We start from the raw sequence: 15,740 nt of genomic DNA on the forward strand, positions 1-15,740 counted from the left end.
CTTACGTGATACTCCTGCCCAGTGAAGTGATCCTCGCCTGTTAACATCAGGCCGAGACCCTCCACACCCTCCTCAATCGCCTGCTCCAGTCGCTCCATGTAGGTGAAACTATGACAGGGTCACTCTTGATTTTCCCTGGGGTAATCCCTGGTGAACCGCAGCAGCTTCACCCTTCACTGCCAGGCTCCATGAGGGGTCCAGTGCCAGTCAACAGCTGGAAACTGGCAGTGAGGAGCAGCCAGCAAACGCAGGACTATTGTGCATGTGTGACAGACCAAAGCCAACCGGTGGTAATGTTGAGTAAGAAGTTTGGACTGAAATTGTCAGCTGCCTCACGTGGAATGTCGTGTTCAGTATGGTGTCTGGCTCTTCACTAATATTCATTCTTGGTGGCAATAGGTGAACGCACTCCAGTAGCACGACGACCATTGGAAAGCTGTTTCTTTGTAATTCTATGTTAGCTGTAGATGTTTGGAATATTTTCAGTGGCACTAATGTTGCACTTCCCATGTTAACAGTATATGCTGTGGTAATTACAAACTCAAATTGGAAGTCACAAGCAACAGAAGGTAACAGAAACATGAGGCATGTTGGGATATTGATAAAAAAAAAGGGTCAGCAGTTCAAATGAGAGACGATAGTCAGTGTTGCCTGAGTTGAAAATGGGGTTGAAGGTCGACTGAGAATGAGCTGAGAAATATGTCACTATATATTTGATTTGTGGGAAACCCGTGGGTCATGAGAAGAACACAGATTGGTGATTGGCCATTAAGGTCGAACATTGGGAACATGATGTGATGTCAGAGAGAGTGGTGTAAAATGGTTCTCTGTCCACTTGCAATGTCCGTCAAGTGTCACATCACTAAATTCACCAGTAAATCATTGCCTGTATCCTAATCTGTCTATAAATGAATGTGATCAGAAAACTGGAGAGAGGCTTGTATTGGTTAATAAAAGTTCCGGGTGTTCGCAGATGAAAACTCTTTTCTTGATGTTGACCACAAGCATTACAGGATTTTTACAGCCCAGAGGTGTCGTTACACCGGTTCTGTCGGTTTGTGATAGATTCAGTAGAATCTACACTCAGTGTATGTCCCTTCCACTTACGTGATACTCTGGCCCGGTGAAGTGATCCTCGCCCATTAACATGAAACCGACTCCCTCCACACCCTCCTCAATCGCCTGCTCCAGTCGCTCCATGTAGAATCTCGTCAACCGGAACAGTTGGTGATCCTCACAATTTGACAGGAGGGCGGAGATGGCGGAGTTCAGATCTGTAGTCGGTCATAGAACATAAAGTAGTAGATGTACCATGCGTATGCAGACACGATGCCAATTTAAACCAATCCCATCTTCAGGAACATGGTCAATATCCCTCCGTTCCCAGCCTACTCATGAGTTCAAACGCCTCTCAGATGCTGCTGAGTATCTGCTTCCAGTCCTTCCCTCGGCAGCTCATTCCGGACACCGATCACTCTCTGTGGAAAACATGCATCCTAAATCCCCTTTAAACTTTACCATCTAAACAAACCTGTTACCTCAGGTTGTTGTGGTGAAACTCGTCTGCACCCTCTACAGACCCTCCACATCATTCTCGATTTGTGCACAATACTGAAATTGTCTCTTAACCAACGCGTATCCAGTTACAGTCTAACTTTAACAAAAACCTCAACTCATCGTTAGCACACTGCCATTTGTGTTGCCACCTTCAGGGAGCTGTGCATACCCATCAGAAGAACCAACAGTATATCAATCTTATTATCAGTCCCAACATTAACTCTGCACATTGCTCGCGAATTTGACCTCTCAAAATGCAACTTCTCACATTTGCCTGAATTATCTGTACTTGGTGACTCTCTGTTCCTATTTCTAACTGGATGCCGAACACTTTGACAACAATCCCAAATTTATTCAACTCCTCCAACTCTGTAAATCAACGAATAAGTCCACCCAGTATATCATATGATTAACCTATTTGATTCACACACACGACGCATGGCGATACAGTGATCCTTGCGAACTCTACTGGTCACAGACCTTCAGCCAGAACAACGCTCCTCTAGTGCTGACTCCATTTTATGTACCCAAGACGACTTTGAAATCAATTTACAGATTCTCAGCCCGAAACGTTGAAGGTTATTTTTTCTCTGTAGGTGCTTCCTGACCTGCTGAGTTCCTCCAGCATTTTGTACGGTGTCCTCTCCACTTATTATTTTGTTTTACTTTAATCCTATTTACCAAGGTAATTTCATTGATTCAGTAGCCCCCCCCCCCCAACCCCAGATTCCATGTGCACAATTTCTCTTGTTCACTATCTCCTGCACCCAGCCCATCCTCCCTCAATATAACGTTCTTTAACTCGGCCACGGGGAACAGACACCGGGAACTCCCCTCACCTCCATTGTGCAACAACCCGTTAATCTGGGGGAGAATTCACCATTGCCCTTCCAAACAGAAAACACCATCTGTTTCTCTCAATGGCTGTCGGAGGCATTTCCCACATCAGGGCGTACCAAATGCTGACAGAAATTCTATCTGTTCCCTCGACTGTTACATTGCCCGCTGTTGTAATCCTGTCTGAGTGTTACCCACTCCCAGCTTATTCAGGGGCTCCTTCTCCTTTCTCTCAGGTGAAGATTTGTGTGGTGAGGGGAGCGATTCGACCATTCCCGTTGTTAGGTCCCTGCGCTGGAGCTGGTAAATTGTTCCAGTGCTCAAAGTCGCTTTACCAGGTGGAACAATGACCCCGTTTGATGGCACTTTCTTTCTGCCCCGTTATCGCCCAAGTTTATCCCTCTGAACTATTGATAATTTGACTACACGTGCACCATAAGGACAGAGTTTTAATGAGAATGAGCTCAGTGAGCATACCTGTGTCCATTCTGAGTCTGACTGAGGTTGGTTGATTGTCGTCTTCTTGTCTGCCGTCTGGGTGGCAGAAAGCTGCTCCACCTGCTGGCAATGACCTGAATTACACAAATAAAGGAGTGAGTCAGTTACTCTGCACTTCATAATATAAACCATGTTTGTAAGGTCACTGCTCACTCTCCTACATTCCAGGGAGCAAATGGAGATTGGATCAAAGACCTCCAACTGAACACAAAGTTCAAGAAGATAGCAAGGAAATATAAGGAAACTTTCTTAAAGGAGCGATGCACTGCAGCTGAAGAAGCCAACAGAATTGGAAAAAGAAACACAAGAGATCTTTTGCTGAATGTTAGGGAAATCAAAGGAACAATTCATGTAAAATGAGCGTAGGAAAAGACAAAGAAGGGAAAGACCTTACAGAAGCAAAGGACATCAAAGGGAGTTGGCAGGAACACACAGAAGAATTGCAGAAAGATCCAACAGCGAAGCCACCTGCAATCACTCCCTCATCGATCTAGAGCCAGGCATTCTGGAAAGTGAAGTCGAATGGGCCATAGAAAACATTGCCAATAATAAGGCTGCAGGATGTGACAGGAGTCCAGTTGAATTGTTTAAAACTCTAGAAGGTGATGCTGTAAATTTGTTGCATACAATTTTCCAGCAGATCTGGGGAAAAAATAGCAACAACAATGACCTTTAAGCTGGATTAAGATCTGTTTTTATCCCCATACCCAAGAAGGGAAATGTAAAAGATTGTTCAAATTACCGAACATTTTCATAAGCTAGAAAGGTAATTCTAAAGATCGTGCAAGCAAAACTCCAGCAATATATGGAACCCGAACTGCCAGATGTACAAGCTGGTTTTAGAAGAGGCAGAGGCACCAGAGAGCAAATTGCAAACCCATGCTGGATAATGGAGAAATCAAGAGACTTCCAGAAAAGTATTTATCTGTGTTTTATTTACTACTCTAAAACCTTCAACAGTGTGGACCATAATAAACGACAGCAAATCCTTAAGGAAATGGGGATACCTGGACATCTGCTGTGCCTTATGAGAAACTCAGATAATTTGGCCACATCAAGAGAAGACAGTATTCCATGTTGGGTAAAACAGAAGGTAAAGGAAGGAGAGGACAACAGAGGTGACGATGGCTAGATAATGCTATCAGTCAATGAGCCTGACCTTGTGGTATCTTGGATAGGCAGTTTCCAACAAAGCAGCTTGGTGTGCAGGAACGCTGTTTTATTTCACTGTATTCATCGGCTTTCATGTATGGTTGACTGACTATTGAATTTGAACATAAATTGGACAATGATTGTATCATAAACAATATACAATAATAAATACAATTGTTTTCAGTCAATATCAGACTTGTAAGTGTTGCATTTTGTCCCTCAGATAAATCGCTCATGCAGACAGGGAGAAACCACGTTCCAAGCATCTGACCCCAAAACACCCAGTGGGACAGACTGCTGGCCCGAGGTGGGTCTGTTTACTCCGTTGTTTAAACCCAGACACCTCAAACAAAAGGCAGCCACCGGTTCCCTCCAACCCATTGTGTTATATAGAAAGATCGTGAATTGTTCTCAAAATCACTCAACACCGCACTTGCAGGTTAACACTTTACCGGTGTCCACTACACATATACTGAAGCCTTCTTCAATCTCGCCACTTCAGAAGAGATAAACCCCCTGTTCTCCCACTTCAGTCGTTGCCCTTACAGCTCTGCCAACTCCTTGGCGAGAAAGAGCAGCATTAAAAAAACGAGCTTGTTGGCTCATTCCCGGGAGTTTTGTTAGGAAACACATGGTGGGGTCTATGGAGGGAACTCCTTAATGATGAAACTCATATCCCCATTGGTTGGTATGCTAAACTGGCACTTGCTGTCACCAATGAGGGATAAGTGAATTTCACAGCGCTTCACGAGAGATACCGGGCACGCGCAGCATTTTTAAATCGTCTCAACATCAGCCCGAGAGCGCGAGGGTGAAGATGCTTCACGAGAGGGCGCACGTGGGCAGTGGGCGGGGCGGTGAGCTGTTGCGCGCGGTAGACTGTAGAGTCAGTAACAGGGAACGGGGAGCACGGCCCTCGGTCCCGCACCGTGCTGGCCAGGTCACCGCCCCGCCCAGTTTCTTTATAAAGAAACTGGGCTCTGAATGGAATCAAGGCTTTACTTTCACTGGTCAGTGAGCAGAAAGATTTGCTGACTCCCGCGATTAACACCGGCAAAACAATAGGAGGGTGAGAGGTGGAGTGAGGGGGAGGGGAAACTGTTGCTCCTTTTTCACTACATGATGCCCTGTCCACAGCCAATCCTTCCACAGTCTCTCTGAACATTGCATCGACCTTAATATCAACTCCTCCATCATCTTGCCCAACACCTGCTTCCTATCCCGATATGACTGACTATAAACAGACTTCGGAAGCTATAGCAGTGCTGGCCGCAAGGACATTTATTCAACTTAAGTACAGGTATAACCCATGCTTTGGCACAAGATCAAATGGGAACATTGCAAAATCTATTTCTGCTTAATCACAGATTCATAGGTTCTGAAAATTTATTAGTAGAAAAGTACTTGATGACGACAGGGTATGTAAATGTAAATTATTGGTTGGCATTTGCTAGTTAGGACTGAATGAAATGTGGTGCTGGGACATTTGGCTTCAAGAGGGTTTGCTCTTAGCAGAGGCTTGCACGACGATATACTCGAGGGCAAGTATATCATTGCAGCTTGCAATAGACAGAGGAGTCAATGACATGTTGCTGTAGTTCATGGTAATTCCACATTTCTGCAGCCACTACAGCAGGAAGCACTGCGGCGTCTTATAAAGGGAGGAAATAGTCAACGCATTTTGAGATTATTGCGACCAAACACCGCCAAGCAAGGAAGCAGCAGAGCCGATAAGAGATGAAATGGGCAAAAAATGTGAGGGAATGTGCGTGGCTTCACTGAGCTGGGATGCTGACAGCAATGAGTAAATCTGGAGTGATTGCAACTGGCGTAACTGGCACTTCTTCAGTTATTCAGTCCCATGCCAGTTATTTCCCACCTTCCTTGGTACAGAAACTTAATGTCCAAAGGACCAGTGTTAGAGTAAATGAGACTCACCAAACTCTCTCCTGACTAAATCAATGGGAACTCCGAGTCAGATGGGTTCTCTGCAGCTGATGCTCTCAGTCCTCGGGCTGGTTCACTTGTTGTTGTTCCCTTGCTTTCAGTCGTGGTTTGCTTCCCGTTGTGGACTTTTCTTCCAATAAATCTCTCGCCGCAGGTCTAACTTTAACCAGAGAGATGTTGGAACACGTTAACAATACAAAGGAGAACCGAGCATTAAACTGAAATCTAAATCTTGAACGCATAAATAATGATCCGAGTGAAGAAATCTGGAACTGTCCCTCACACTTTACAAAACCTGAGATGCGATACAAAGGAACACACACAATAGTGGAGGAACACATCAGGCCAGGCAGCAACTGTATGTCGAATCGACTCTCTTCCATAGATGCTGCCTGGCCTGATGAGTTCCTCCAGCATTTTGTATGCGTTGCTTGAATTTCAAGAAACTGGTGATTTTCTCTTGGTCGTGATGGGATACAAAGAAGTCATTGGCTCAGTCATGGTATAAGACACAAGTCATAATACATAGGGTTAGAATTAGGTGATTCGGTCATTCTAGTCCGCTCCATAATCAATCATAGACGATTATTTTTCCAAACCGTATTTTTGCTTCCCTGCTATAATACTCGACCTATTTAGCAATGCAAAACATAAATGTACCCAACGATCGCCTCCACCACTTTCTGTGCCATCAAATTCCACAGATCAATCAACATCTGGCAAAAGTAATTTCTCCCCTCTCAATTTACAGTGGAGTTTCTTTTTATCCTGAGGCTGCACTCTCTGATCAATGACTCTCTGTCTAATCGAGACGTCCTCTCCTTTCCTATTATGTCCAGGCTTGTTGGTATTCAGTTGGTGTAAATAATCACCCCCAACGCCGTCCCCCCCCCCCCCTCAACCACCATCCCTCTGAATTCCACTGGGCACAGGCCAGGGCCATCAAATGCTCCTCATGCATGGTTTATTATCCACCAGCTTTATCTTAGGAACCTTGTTAGCAACAGCTGTACTGATCATATCTCCAGGAATAACAGGACAATTGATACCAGGATAGTGCACTGGGGAAAAGCTCTGATTTCTTCACTGTTCTACTATCACAAAACGGGAGCTGGTGCCCTGAGCCATTTCCAGCAGATTTAACGTGTTCCGTGGTGAGTGTAATGACGAGAAAGTGGAATTAAAGAATCGCTCAGCAAATAAGGAACTGCCGTGGGGAGAGGAGCAAAGTTAACAATTCGGTTTCCCGACCTTTCGTCAGAATGGATTCAAACAAAATCCATTTTTTAGTGGAAACCTTGGGTTGTTCTCCTTGGAGCGGTGTGGTCTGGGGGGAGATCTGATAGAGGTTTATAAGATTATGAAAGATAATGATAGAGTAGACAGGGAGTATCTTTTTGCACAGACACAGGACTGTTAGCTCATCCAGTCCGTGCCAAGTTCGGTGTGGTCCCATTCCCCTGCACACAGACCATAGCCCTCCATACCTCTCTCATCCATGTATCTCCCTAAACATCTGTTAAGTACTACAATTGAACCTCCATTTCTCACTTCTGCTGGGAGCTGTTTCCGCATTCGCACCACCTCTGTGAAGTAGTTAGCCCTCAGATTACCCTTAAATATTTCACATTTTGCCCTAAATCCGTGACATCACCCAACCTGAGGGGCAAAAGCTTACTTGCATTCACACTATTTATACCATCATACTTTTGTATATCTTAAGCAGGGGTGAACAACTTGGGTTCCATGGACCCCTCAGTTGATTGTAGGGACAAATAGCATAAAAAAAGTTGAAACCCTGCTAGGATGTCCCTTCATTCTCCTGTATTCGAGGGAATCAAGTTTGATAATTTTTTACTGAAATACCAGCAACGTCCGTGTAATTTTTCCGGCACTCTTTCACGCTTATTGTTATCTTTCCTCCAAGTAGATGACGAGAACTGAACACAATTCTGCATATTTGGATTCACGGTGTCTTTTACCACTTTGGTATTAATATCCCAACTCCCCTTCACAATAGCCTGCGTGAGTTATAAATGTCAATATATGCCCAAAGCTCTCTTTACGACTCTGAAGCTACCTGCAAGTAATTGTGGATCTGTATTCCCATGTCAATTTGTTTTGTCACATACCACAGCCCCTAACAGTCACTGTGTAAATCAAATCCTGGTTTGCCCTGCCAACGTGCAACACCCCACACTTATCAACATTAAATGCCATCTGATAGTTTGCAGCCCAGTTCCCAGCTACACACATCTCCAATTCCCATGAGACTTTCAGTACTTTCTAAGTACTCACTTTTAGTACATTCTAAGACAATATATTAAAAAGCTACAAATGAAATAAACACTCAACAGATAAAGATCATATGTGGAAAGATAATTGTTCAGGTCAGTGTTGGAATGGCTTTGAACAATTTCTGACTTGTTTTCAGGCCTCCAGCATCTTGAGTGTTTCTTTAATTTCCAGATGCTCACAGACAGGCGACAGTGAGTGGGAATTTCCAAACTTGGTGAGAATACCGGTGAGTGAGAAACAAACCCTCAGACGTAAGGAACCGCGCACGTGACGTCAGATGGCCAAATAGCCTAACTCTGCTCCAATGTTTTATGGTTTTATGTGGGGGCACCAGAGTGACGTCACGTGTGGGTGAGGCAAGTTAGTGGAGGTTTTAATGATTTCAGGAGGAGAACGAAGGTACTTAACGGGTTCCATCGCTGAATCCGATGCTGTGTGAAGTAAAGTCCCTTGCCAGGTGCCCTGCTCTGCCATGTTGTCCGTAGAGTAGGTGCTTGTCTTGAGTTGGTTCACAAAACTCAGAATGTTTCTGAAGAAGAGTTTCCAGGGTGATCTGATCAGTCAGTGCAGTGTCTCGTTGTTTAGTATTTTCATAAACAACAGTTTTACTACTGTAAACCGGAATTGCCAGCGGGGAAACACAGATTAGTATTAATTAACAGAAAACCTCTCGTCCCTGCAGTCCTAGTCTCCCAGCAATCTAAACACCCCGACAGTGAACGAATCATTCAGACAGCTGATCACTGACAGGGATTATATCTGTTGGTCATTAAAGTTCGCCCAGAGTCAGTTGGATGTTGATGTAAAGTTTGGAGGATGTCACAGATAATGAACCGACACCTGAACACTCCCTGCTGTCCCTCCGACGTCCTGCCACAGGTGGCGCTGCGGGACCTCCTGCAGATCAGAGCACAGTGCCGAACCCAGCGGATGCCGGCGGTTCTACTGATCGGGGCGGCGGTGAGGAAGGGGCTGATCTCAGGTTTGTGTAATTCGAAGGTCGGTTGAAGTGGGTAAGGGCCGGGACGTAGCTAGGCATCTAGGGGGATCCAGGGTCTCCTGTTTTTAATTTCATTTTATTTTTGCGCCCGAGCCGGGAATGTATGATCAGTTAGTTATGACACCCAAGCTGAGAGGGTGGATGTTGGTGAAGGGGATCTGTCCACGTGTGCGATAGTGGGGTGAACGATGGGAACGATGCGGGCCTATCGGCGGGGTGGAGGGAGATTGGGGTCAATAGTCAATAGACAATAAGTGCAGGAGTAGGCCATTCGGCCCTTCTATCCAGCACCGCCATTCACTGTGATCATAGCTGATCATACACAATCAGTACCCCGTTCCTGCACTCTCCCCATATCCCTTGACCCCTCTATCTATAGGAGCTCTATCTAACTCTCTCTTGAATGCATCCAGAGACTTGGCCTCCACTGCCTTCTGGGGCAGAGCATTCCACATATCCACCACTCTCTGGGTGAAAAAGTTTTTCCGCATCTCAGTTCTAAATGGCCTACCCCTTATTCTTAAACTGTGGCCTCTAGTTCTGGACTCACCCATCAGCGGGAACATGCTTCGTGTGGGTTGGCGGACGCAGCATGACCGGGGATGACGGGTGCCGGGTCAAATCAATTTGTAAACAACGGAGGACCGTTCCCTTTGGATCAGACAGGATACGTATCCTTTCAGGAAGCGACAAATCTTTTGTATTAGTTACTGTTTAATCTTGCTGTTAGCATCGAGTTTGTTACAGAGCCCCAGAGTCTGCAAACAGACGCAGAGGGTGACGGTGACGGGCTGTTTCTTAACTCGAGTCCAGTGCTTAGTGACGTTCAATAATTGGGTTGAGAATTTAAAGGGTATAGGTAGCAAGTTTGTAGCAAGTAAATTCAAGCAATTACATTTTTTGAAAGATAGTAAGTATAAACAAATCACTCTCTCCACCCAGAACTGACCAAAAACTGCTTCAGAAAATGCAAGACCTTGAAATGAGGTAAAGTGAGTTGCTTTAAAGAGCTGTGCTGCTGACAGCACATTACGACACCTAGAGTGATTGCAACGGCGTCTGACAGAGGCATAACTGGTATTTCTGGGCATATTCAGTCTCACTCCAACTGTTTCCTACATTCCTTTGTACAGGTATGTAATGTCTAAAGGACCAGTGTTTGAGTAAATGAGACCCACCAGACTTTCTGTTGACTGAATCAATGGGAACTCCGAGTCAGAAGGGTTCTCTCCAGTCGGTGCTCTCAGTCCTCGGGCTGGTTCACTTGTTGCTGTTCCCTCGTTTTCAGCCGTGGTTTGCTTCCAGTTGTGGGTTTTTCTTTCAATGAACCTCTCACCGCCGTCTAACTTCAACCAGACAGATAATGAAGCACATTAACAATACAAAGGAGAGCAAAATATGTCCGCTTAACGATGTTTAAATGTTGAAGACAAATACAACGATCTCAATGCACAAATCTGAAATTGCCCCTCACACTTCACAAAGCCTGATATGGGATACGAAGGACTCATCGTTCAGTTATGGTCTGACACAAGGTGTAGGAGGAGAATGAGATGATTCGGTCCAACGAGTCTGCTCACCATTAAACCATAAGTTTTATTCCACCACCATATTCCTGCCTTCATCCTTTAACTCTGAAGCTGCTGATCAATCAAGAACATATTTAAATCTGCCATAAATATATGCAAATCGCAGCCTCAGCCACACTCTGCGGCAACAATTTCCACACAGCAGCTATCCTTTGGCTGAAGAGATTTTTCTCATGTCAATGGTTAGGGAAGTGTCTTTACTCTGAGACTGTGCTCTCAGATTGCAGACTCTCCATGTCCACTGTATCGAGGCGTTTCAGCATTCAGTAGGTTTACTTCACCTCCCCACACCACTCCCACCGTCGGAACTCCACTGAGCACATCCAGACTCATCAAATGCTCCTCATACATAAAGCCGATCATTCTTGAGATTATTCATATGAACCTTGTTAGCGACAACTGCTCTGAACACATTCCCAGGAACAACAGGCAAATTGGTACCAGGATAACTTACTGGGAAAAGTTGTGGTTTCTTCACAGTTCTCCTATCACAGAACGAGCCATTTCCATTCCCAGGTTAAATCAGGCCCATTTCAGGAAATTTAAACCATTCCAGGGTGAATGTAATAAAAATAAAACTGTAATTACCAGAAACACTCAGCAGGTAAGGAACAGCTGTGGGGAGAGGAACAAATTTGACGATTCAGGTTCACACATTTCGTTAGAATTACTTCAAACATTTTAAGTTTTTACCGCAGACATCCATCATCAAAATCCGTTAGATTTCCACTGCCTGACAGACAGGTGACAGTGAGGGGGAATTTCCATACACGGTTTGAACACTGAAGCCCCAGACCAGAAATACTCGCTCAACACCTCATAAACCTGGGCAGGTTGAATCTCGGGTCGATTTTACTTGGATTTAAAACGATGATATCCCATGCCCCAACCTCACAGGGTCACACGGCTGAACCAGTCACTTACCGACGCCAGAAGCCTCGCACATCGTCCACACATCTCACAGCAAGTGGTGTATTCTGGGATACACCCACAACCAATGCCCATATACTCGAGACTTCTGATTCAACAGCGTGTTCCATCTGTGTAAGTACTGACCTTGGCCAAATCCCAAATACTGAGAGCTCCATAGGCCGGAGTTTCCAAGGATAACAGCCCTAACATCAACTCTCCCAGGACTCCTTGCTCCGGTAATATGATGTAGTGTTTGGGCCAATCAGAGTTCAAAGACACTCCATCAACCTATAGCAGAACGGGAACCTAATGGTCATCTGACTGGACCAATAATCGGGCTGGAAAACCTGGATGTGAGTTACCAGATACGGGCATACGTTTCACACTGTCTTCTGCCGCTAAACTGAACTCAATTTATCATTAACTTATTGTTAAATGAGGTCTTGCCCAGCACAATTGGCCACCATATGTCCTGTAGGGTAACAGGAATAAAATGCTTTTGATCCAAATTTGAAATAGTATTACTGGAAACTTGTTTCATCAGATAGGGTGTGTGGAAATAGAAACGGTGGAAGACCCGATATCAGAACTGGGACTGTCCAAGATGCTGCCCGATCTACTGAACGTTTCCAGCTTTTTCGCTTTTTTACTTTAAATGATGCACAACTGTTGACTGAAGGCAAGACGTTTGTGACGGCCTGAACAAAGTTGCACAAATGTAATGCCCACATTCATTAGTTTTGTCTGCATTCCAACACAGGAATAATGCAGTCCATACTGTCAATGTTCACAACATTTTCCCCACCCCACTATCAGTCTGTTACATCTGCTCCCGAGGCCGCTGTCACTCACTCAGGGACCGTGACCAGAGAGAGATAAAAATGAGCACCCCTCCCTGCAAGTCACATGGGATGTTACCCTAGCAACAGAGAAAGTGGCTCTCCAAAAATGACCAAAAAAAAAAGAAATAACAGACTCACTTTGAATGCTGTCAAGATTAACACTTCGCCATTATATAACGTTGAAACTAAAAAAATGTAATTATTGATGCGATACAGACTGGCCAGATATTGACAAGAATTTTGAGATATATCATTGAGGTAATGAGATACAGACTGGACAGAGTTTGGACAAGATGGTTGATATATATAATTGAGGTGATGGGTTACAGACTGGACAGAGGTTGAACAAGATGGTTGATATATATCATTGAGGTGGTGGGATACAGTCTGGACAGAGTTTGAACAAAATGGTTGATATATATCATTGAGGTGATGGGATACAGAATGGACAGAGGTTGAACAGGATGGTTGATATATATCATTGAGGTGAGGGGATACAGGCTGGACAGAGTTTAAACAAGATGCGTGGGGAATGAGAAGATGGAACCAAATGGAAAAAGGGATCATCATTAGTTTTCTCTTTATTCCAACACAAAAATTATTCAGTACATACGGTCAATGCTCACAAATTCCTCCCCACCCCTTTATCAGTCTGTTACATCTGGTCCTGAGGCCACTAACTCTCGCTGAGTAACGGTGACCAGCGAGCGATGAAAATGTTTACCGCTCCTTGCCGGTCACATGGGCTGTTATCGTGGCAATACAGAAAGCGGCCCTCCAAAAACGACCGGAAGAGTAAACAATGGAGCCTATTTCAAACGCTCCGAGTCCCGTTATGACAAGATTAACAGGATTCAATATTACATGTACTTGTTAAAAATAGGTCTGTGAACCTTGGTTTTCAATAATTGGTGTGACCCCCCAACCCCCTCCCCCCCCCCCCCCCCCCCGCCCCGCCACTACCCCGTACAGCATTAAATTTAGCCAAATTCTTCCGATAACTGTAGATATTCCTGTACATCGGTTTGGAAGAATTTTAGGCCATTCCGCCTGACAAAACTGTTTCAGTTCTGGGATGTTGGTGGGAATCCTTGCCTGAACTGCTGCTGCAGGCCATTCTACAACATTCCCATGGGATTAATGATAGGACCTTGACTCGACCATTCCAAAAAAGCAAAATTTTCTTTTGAAATCACTCTCCTATCGATTTACTCTAGTCTTTCAGATAATTTTCTTGTTGGATTATCCAACCTCAATTAAACTTCAGGTGACAGGCTGCTACCCTGACATTGTCCTGTAAAGTGACTTAATATAAAATTAACACACAGCTATTTTATAACGTTGAAACTGAAATTGTAATGTTTGCCTTTACCTTACCTCATGCTGCATTTAATACATCCTCTGCTATTTTGAGGTAACAAACACCGATATTGAGGCAAAATACTTCACAATGAGGAGACAGTAGTAGTTCCAAGGATTACAGCCCAAACAGTAACTCTCCCAGGACTCCTTGCTCCGGTAGATACCGGAGACACGTTTTACACTGTCTCCTGCAGCTAAAGTGAACTCAATTTATCATTATCTAATTATTAAACGAGGTCTTGCCCAGCACAATTGGCCATCACATTTCCTGTAGGCTAACAGGAATAAAAGGCTTTTAATATAAAACTGAAATAATTGTGCTGGAAACTCGTTTCATCAGATTAGATTTGTGGAAAGAAAACTGTGGAAGACCCGGTATCAGGACTGGGACTGTCCAAGTTGCTGCCCGATGTGCTGAAAGGTTCCAGCATTTTCTCTTTTTACTTTAAATGATGCACAACTATTGACTGATTACAAGACGTTCATGACGGCCTGAACAAAGTCGCACAAATTTAAGTCCCACATTCATTAGTTTTCTCTTCATTCCAACACAGGGTTAATACAGTCGATACAGTCAATGCTCACAGCAACCTCCCCACCCCACTATCAAGCTGTTCCATCTGCTCCCAAGGCCACTAACTCTCAATGAGAGGAAGTGACCAGAGAGCGATAAAAATATGCACCACTCCCTGCAGATCCTGTGGCTGTTTCTGGCAACAGGGAAACTGCCTCTCCAAACATGACCAAAACAGGAAATAACAGACTCAACTTTAAATACTGCTAGTCACCGTCTGACAAAGATTAACACAGCGGCCATTTGGTAACTTTGAAACTAAAATTGTGGTGACTGTCTTTATCCTTCCTCATTTTGCATTATATAAATCCACTGATAGATCCAGGTAACAAACTCCGATTTCAGAGATAACTCCGTGAGGCAAAATACTTCACAATGAAGGCAACGGTAGAAGAGAGATTGTCGATATTTATCATCGAGGTGGTGGGATGCAGGCTGGACAAAGATTGAACAAGATGGCGGGGACTAAGCAGATGGAACGGGTGGGAGAAGGGATCAAAGACGATCACTGATAGTCCTCGAGCAATACACAGACACTGAATTAACAGTACATACTACTATGTACTAAAATGACAAAGATAGAGCAACAGGAACTTTGGCATTTACCCTTCTCCCCGAAACAACTTTTATCAACACACCATGGAAAGTATCCCCAGGTCTCACAACCCGGAGAGTCCCCGGTAGGTTTTGTCCAGGAAGCGGGGTGAGACCGCGATTTCGGGGAAGTTGACGGGACTCACTGCCTAGCATCGCTCCGGACCGGACACAATACTCACCGCATGGACCTTGTCGGTCTCGCTCCGCGGAGAATGATCCGAACCCCCGGCTCACCGCCCGAGGGGGCGAGGACCCTTTCCCGATCCGGATCCCACCGACAATCCACCGCTCCGGACCCGTTTCAGCAAAGACAAAGTAAAATAATAACTGGCCGTCCAGGGAATGTGAGCATGCGCAGTGTGCTTATTGCGTCATCAGATAGGGGCGGGGTCTCGGGGCCAAACCCGCAGATGTCGCCGATCTGCGGTAAAACAGGTTCACTTGACGGTGGAGGGTCTCCCACGTGACCCGGTGACCTTTTCCTCGCCCCTCACACGCTGCCCGACCCATCGGCCTCATTTCCCACATTACTTCACATTCGCAGCTCTCCCATCTCAGACACGTTTCTGCCCGAT

The 15,740-nt window shown here is 44.9% G+C and overlaps 1 protein-coding gene across 1 annotated transcript in view; it reads right to left on the reverse strand.

Annotated features, from left to right (window-relative positions):
- The window catches only part of LOC140722086 (NACHT, LRR and PYD domains-containing protein 3-like), a 55,935-nt gene extending 40,529 nt beyond the window's left edge, over window positions 1–15,406 (reverse strand). Inside the window, 5 exon segments of the mRNA XM_073036880.1 lie at window positions 1,108–1,274; window positions 2,872–2,966; window positions 5,983–6,151; window positions 10,468–10,631; window positions 15,345–15,406. Coding sequence (XP_072892981.1) covers window positions 1,108–1,274; window positions 2,872–2,881 — 177 coding nt within the window. The 5' untranslated portion in view covers window positions 2,882–2,966; window positions 5,983–6,151; window positions 10,468–10,631; window positions 15,345–15,406.
- Between the last annotated feature and the right edge of the window lie 334 nt (window positions 15,407–15,740).

The sequence above is a fragment of the Hemitrygon akajei genome, unplaced genomic scaffold, assembly GCF_048418815.1.
Source record: "Hemitrygon akajei unplaced genomic scaffold, sHemAka1.3 Scf000069, whole genome shotgun sequence".
NCBI classification, from domain to species: Eukaryota; Metazoa; Chordata; class Chondrichthyes; order Myliobatiformes; family Dasyatidae; genus Hemitrygon; species Hemitrygon akajei.